Source organism: Melampsora larici-populina (assembly GCF_000204055.1).
Source record: "Melampsora larici-populina 98AG31 unplaced genomic scaffold MELLAscaffold_278, whole genome shotgun sequence".
Classification (NCBI taxonomy): Eukaryota; Fungi; Basidiomycota; class Pucciniomycetes; order Pucciniales; family Melampsoraceae; genus Melampsora; species Melampsora laricis-populina.
The window spans coordinates 625-7,307 of record NW_006769029.1 but is presented as its reverse complement, the minus strand read 5'-3'; the positions used below and the strand labels follow the sequence as shown (position 1 = coordinate 7,307).

Here is a 6,683-nt window from a genome sequence, read left to right as displayed (position 1 = left end):
TCAGAAAAAAGCTGATTCATTCCCTTGAACTTCAGCCATTCTTAATCCCCGAAAACTTCTTAGTGACTCAAAATATTTCACATGGTCTGCTGATGTCAAGAGCTGCCTTGAACACTGCGTTTGTATCCTTGTAGCACGTCAACGTGCGCACACCAAGTAGTTTCCTGAGACACTTGACAGACCTATTGACACTGCAAAGATAATGTATTTCTCCAAGGTGAAAAATGATTACATTTAATGTACAAAATGATTAAAAATGCATTAATTCTGCATTAATTCTGCATTTTTCTGCCTTCATTCTGCATTATTAATCATTTTGTGCATTATATGTAATCATTTTTCACCTTGGAGAATTACATTATCTTTGCAGTGTGAAGAGGTTTCACAACAGACACATATTCCCTTTATAAACTGGGATGTTGGCAGTCAGTTGACCCCATCTGATGACAAAGGATTCTGTGAATCCCATAACTAAATCATTGTTCACAAAGGGTGCACAAGAACAAGCTCAGTCTAAATCTGACTGAAAGACTTTCAAATTTATTTTGAAACTCTCTGTGTGTGCACATTGACGTGCTCCAAGGATATTGACACGGTGGAATCCCTTGGCTATGAAATGTACTTGATTTTAGATGACAATGAACTTGGGACGGATGAGATTTTGACTTCACTCAATGGGGTTACCAATGGCTGCATTGCAGTGTGGATACTGCAATAAATGGATGCAACCAACAAATCTCAATTTGAATCAAATGTCAGAGAACTTGGCTTGGGGTTGGTACTCTGTTTTAACAAAGGGGGATATTTGAAGGTGAAGGTTCAGACAAAGCAAAAGAAATTGGTATGGAGAAACCATAAGAGAGGAAGTGCACTAGACTAGCCACTCTCAAAAACAGACAGCAAAGAAATAAGTTAGACAAGTTATGTCTTTTGACATGAGTGGTACTTCTTTTCATCATGTCATTGTCATTGTTCTTCCCTTCCAGAAAATTCATAAAATTAAATTTTTCCATTTCATCCATCTGAACCTTCAGTTTCAACTCTATCAATCAGTTCATTCCAATACAGATATTACATTTAGTTATCAACTTAACCTTGACAGTTATACTCCACAAACACTATTTATCTCAACCCTTTCATTCAGTTAATGTCTCTTAATTTTTTCTCTTCCCACTCACCATCCCTCTTTGTCAGAAAAAGATCTATAGGGATAGGTATTATTGCACACATTTATACAGGAAAGAGAACAGTGCAGTCATTGGCCCCCCACATGTACACCTGAAAAAATACATCTCTCTCAAATTCTTTTTTCTCTCCTTGCGGTCTAGTAAAAAAATGAAAAAAATGCAATTTGGCCTCAGGGAAAAAAAGGGTAAATCACCATACCAACTGTTTCCAAAACCCCAGCCCACTGGTTCCGCAAACAGGAATCAAGGATTATGCAGCTCAGCAGCTCTATGGAGGATGATTGAAAAATATCATGGCACTTACTCGGATCAGTTGATGTTGTTGCTGGAAGACTGTTTCAATTGAGTCAAAGGTACATCTTGACTAGCTTATCATGATACAAAATTGCACTTGTAGGCTTCATCAGGACCAGTGAGATGCAAGCAAATACCCTCTGAATGAAAGTCAACATTTTGACATATTTTTCTCAAAAGAGCAGGAGCCTGTTTCAAACAGCTTCCAGGCACTATCTGTAGTAAATTGTAGAATCCATCACAAACATAATAGGAGAGTGAGCAATGTATGGGTTAAGTTTGAGTCCATTGGCTTTACCTGCCCTGGCTATGGAACATGAGTTGCATAAATCTGCATATGTATCTATAACACTTCTCTTTCAATTTGACTTTCATCTGCTTCTTTACTTCTTTACAGAACCTAAGTCTGCCACACCGTTGGAGTCAGAATCATGTACCTCTAGACCTGTGGTCTGATGCCATCATCCCCAAGTACGGCCCTTGCATGCAGGGCCTTGAAGTTGTCTTATCTGTTCAGTGCAAAAAGACATCAAGGGCTCAAGAATTGATATCACAAGGACCGCCAGATCCCCCCTTGACGTTGAGGGGGGTTGGAGTCTCGCAGTTGTCTCCAACCTGCATCGCAATTGATTTCCATCTGAGCCTATCTGAGCCGCTCAGATATGCATGGTTCCACCACCTTAGCACAATAAGTCCGAATGAACAGCCCTGCACGTTCAGCCAATCCTCTGAACTTTAGGGAACATAGGGATATTGAAGAGAACCGCAGACTGAGTCTCAGATGCTGAGACCCAGACATTTCACAAATTCACAATCTGACACACACATAACACTTGTATCACACCTTTAATGATATCTCATCTCAGGATCGGTACCTCATCACGGTTCTCCTGTCGGACCATTGGCTAACCGGGAAACCAACCCCCAAGATAGATTTACGCCTTTTGATACATAAATATTTACCTATGGACCTATTCTTAATACATCTCTACATACAAAGCCAATTTGTTAAATAACAAGACATGTTGAACGGCATGGAAAACAAGCAACTTCATCAAAAACTCAAGCGTTAAGTTTGCCCTTCCACCTGAAAGGCTTCATTCCTTATTCCTCTGATGGCAGCCCATGCCCTGACAATACTCTCTTTCCTCTGTGTGTATGATGCAGATCATCTTTTGTCTGCCGAGTGCAACGATGTCCACAAATACCGCGTCAATATTTCCTTCCTACCCCCAGGTGACTCGCTTTCCCAATATCAACCCGCGGTTCCTCGAGAAGCGGTGAGTCGAGTCCATCTTTGTGGGTTGATGCTCCCTTGTGGGCAACCACACCGAATAAGATATTTCAGCGTTCCACTACTTTCACTGCTCCTCGACATGGCAATCTCAATCTCCGAACCTTCTCAAAGCGTAACCGCTCAACCATTCAAGCAATTGAAAACAACATCACTGGCCACTAAGAAATGAAATTTATCATTCTGATTCTAGAATTCCTACTGATGTAGTACGTTTTTTTTTGAAATTCTTTATCAAAGAAAAAGACTTCAAATTTATTGATTCTTTTTTCTTCTTTTGCATTTTCGTTTGGGATTAGAGGAATTGGTACTCCAAAAGAAGATGCAATGAGATGTGATATAACGATCAATGAATTATTTTATAATATGCATAATGATCAAATCGAAGATCAAACCGAATTAGTAATCATCATTTCCTATACATACATTCTACAAATATTCTTAATCTAATAACTGATTCATCTTTATTTGGAATCTTAGGGTTTAGAGGATTTAAAAAACGGTTTGATTAGAACACCTTTACCTGCTTTAGAAACTTTTAAAGATGATCCACTTAGATTATTAAGTTGTATCAGGTTTTCAAGTCGATTTGGATTTCAATTAGATGATCAAATCATTCAAGCTGCTCAATCTGATCAAATCACTGTCAGTATCTTGATCGCATTATAAGAAATTAATAAAACTGGTTTGACAGATTGTTTTTCCTTGCTGGAAACAGATGGCTTTTTAGAAGAAAATTAGTATAGAAAGGATTGGAATCGAATAAAAAAAAGGATGCATGGTGAGCACGTCTTATTTTGATTATTAATCTGGAATCAAAATTATTCATTGGTTTTTGAACATACAGGTCCATCACCATTATTATCAATAGAACTTATTAACCATCTAAACTTATATAACTATATCTTTACGATCCCCAAAAGATTTGAAAATGAAATTTCCACTTCAACCATTAAACCTGATTTATCAAGTCGAATATCAAAAGTGATAGATAAATTTTTAAGGAATGAAGATTTTAATGGAATTTGATTAAATTCAATTTTAAAAGAAACTTTAATTCAATTTAAATCAATCTTATTTATTTCTGCTTCACTTTCTCCATTTTATAATCAGTTTGTTAAAGTTAAACAAAGAGAGAATTGGGTAGGAGAGTTTATAATTTCTGAAAGTATTAAAGTTGAGTGAATCATTTCTCACCTTGAAAGAAACAAAACCAAAAACTGATTTTTGATTTTCCAAAACACCATGTAGTTTTCAAATTATTATAAAACTACTGTTAGTCATTTATTTCATTCAATTGAATTAATTGAAGAAGAAATGAAACATCAAAAAGAACAAGAAGTAGAAGAAAGTTACAAAAGGTTAAGATTAGGTCAATTATTAAGATCTAATCATGTACATGATTTAAATCGAAAAAAATCAAATCAAGAACCTGGAGAAGATTTAAATTTAAATTGGAATTGGAAAGTTACTTTGGTTTGGAATTTGGTTTATAGGATCGGTTTATTAGATTCGATTGGTTTGTTTTATTTTCTAATCTTTTATTTTTTTGGGATGTGATGTGAATTCTGATGGTGATTTTTTTGTTTTGTGAATAATAGATCGAAAAGAAAGTTCTGATTTGGTGGGTTGGTTTAATGATTTAATGAACCAAATTGATTTACTTAATTTAAGTTATACTTTAACACAAGAATTCGATTTAGAACTTTTAAACGTTGAGTAGATTTTCCCTTTTTGTTCTTTATTTCCTCATCTTATTCTCATGCTGCTGAATGAAAAATATCTAATGCCTTCTTGTCTCTTTGCTTTTTTTGTTTGCTTTTTTTCTTTGCTTTTTTTCTTTGCTGTTGATTTTGGATGGCTTTTATTTCGTTTTTTTTTTTTTTTTTTTTTTGGCTTGGTTTGGTTTGAAGAGGGTAAAGAAATTTGTGAGATTTTGAAAATTAAACCTAACCCTCAGATTTCATCTTATTTAAAGTTTTGTGTGAATGAAAAATTAAAGTTTCCTAATTTAACTAAAGATCAATTAAAAGAAAATTTAATCAAATTTGTACAAAATCAATCTTGTTTTTTTTTCAATATCTAGCTAATTACTTCTTTATTCATCATCAATTATGATGTACAAATTTATCATTGTCAATTATGATTTACAAGAAAAAATTGGATTTGTTTACAAGAATCAATACTTGGACGATGAAGATTAGAGCCAGATTGATATGGAAGCATGAGATTTGAAAGTGAATAAGAGTTTAGTTGATGATGATGAGGAGAAGTTGAATTGACACCAACAAGGTATAAACAATATACTTGGGTAAGGTTTGAACAAACTCTTCAAGCTCTGTTTCTGAAGCCGTCGGTGGATCGCCGCCCGCTTCTATTACAAAACGATCCATCTGTGATAGACCACCAAGATACGACCGAGACTAGTTAAAAATCCAAGCAGCTAAAGGTCCATACGAAAAGATGGATGATACAAGGCTGATGGTAAAGAAGTGATAATGAGTGTATTGGTAGCCAGTGATGTTGTTTTCAATTGCTCGAATGGTTGAGCGGTTACGCTTTGACAAGGTTCGGAGATTGGGCTTGAGTTTCATCTAAAAATTCAATATCAGTCATCCACCTTGAGATGATTTGCGTCTTTTGAATTGTGAATTGAATGACTTACCTTCTAACGAATCTTGAGCGTGGTCAAGTTCAGCTTCTTCTTTCTCAATCAAAGCTTCCTTTGCCTCTAATTCAGCGCGTAACTGTTTCTACTTCCGATTGACTGCCTCTAGTAGTAGCAATCGTGATCTAATGAGTCAAATGAGATAAGAGTTCAATAACCAGATGTGCGTTGAATCATCAAAACAATAGAAGACGATGAATAAAAGTCTTAAAAATGCTTTTGTTGATTATTGATTAGTGAAATCAATGGATTGAATTGAGAATGATGATTGATCTGATTCATAAAAGTTGAATGAAGATTGGCCCATCTTTGATCTTGATTGTTCAGGTAGTGGTGGTGGTAGTGGCAGTGGTAGTGGTGATCGTTGTTTCGAGAAGGAGTGGAATTGAATGCCATGGTGGAATTCTGATTCAAATTAAGAGAGTTCAATAAGATTGTGTCACCGTGGTAGGATGTTGTAGAAGGGAAGCGAAGCACAGTTAGAATGGACGGGATGGTGTCATTAGAGGAAGAAGATTATGTAGAAGAAACACTGACCTTTTGAAAGTCAGACTCAAGCCACATCTAATTCAGATCTGAGAGTAAGAATCATTATGAGGATGAGGAATCGGATGTCATGTAGCCAATCGAGAGGCAACGTGAGTTGACTTAAAAGATCCTCCAAAGTCCTTAGCGTTGAGACTACAATCAACCGATGATGATTGGTAGTGTGGTTCAATGTGTGGACTGGTACATACCAGTTGAGCGGAATTTCCATGTTCAGCCCGAGCTGAGAGCTCAAAGATGGTCAGGCTTGTGATTGTGGAATTTTTGCCTGAGCACTGTATAAGGCTAGGACACACAAAGGTACATAGGATTGGACACATTTGCAACACATTTGCGACGCTGCCAACCCCCCTCAACGTCGAGGGGGGATCTGGCGGTCCTTGTGTATGTATACTCTCTGATCAGACTCTATTCTGATGACACAATTCTCTTATCACATTCAAAAACTCATAGTATTGATTGCAGACACGTCAACCAGTAAATGTATGTAATTATTTAATTACAGCCCTCTACACAAGCGGAGAGGGAGGTTTGTCTATGAGGGTCACCAAATCTGAGAGAGGAACCAGTGGTCGCTTCATATCCAGGTTGAAATAGGTCAACATGACCTTTTTGGCCGCCTTCAGCAGGAGCTTTACCAAATGATCAATACAATGGGCATAGTCCTTGTTGTGGAAGGTATGCCAGGATTTAA

General features: G+C 36.6%; 2 protein-coding genes across 2 annotated transcripts; one reads left to right on the top strand and one right to left on the bottom strand.

Annotated features, from left to right (window-relative positions):
* Nucleotides 1-2,675: 2,675 nt before the first annotated feature.
* Nucleotides 2,676-4,498, top strand: MELLADRAFT_114625 (uncharacterized protein; the record flags this gene model as incomplete). Its single annotated transcript, XM_007419607.1, has 6 exons — nt 2,676-2,761; nt 3,075-3,177; nt 3,256-3,420; nt 3,889-3,951; nt 4,027-4,294; nt 4,377-4,498. 6 exons carry the CDS (start codon nt 2,676-2,678, stop codon nt 4,496-4,498), a joined length of 807 nt encoding a protein of 268 aa, XP_007419669.1.
* A 275-nt stretch (nt 4,499-4,773) lies between these two features.
* Nucleotides 4,774-6,176, bottom strand: MELLADRAFT_58272 (uncharacterized protein; the record flags this gene model as incomplete). Its single annotated transcript, XM_007419606.1, has 3 exons — nt 4,774-5,369; nt 5,441-5,848; nt 5,981-6,176. One exon carries the CDS (start codon nt 5,837-5,839, stop codon nt 5,651-5,653), a length of 189 nt encoding a protein of 62 aa, XP_007419668.1.
* Between the last annotated feature and the right edge of the window lie 507 nt (nt 6,177-6,683).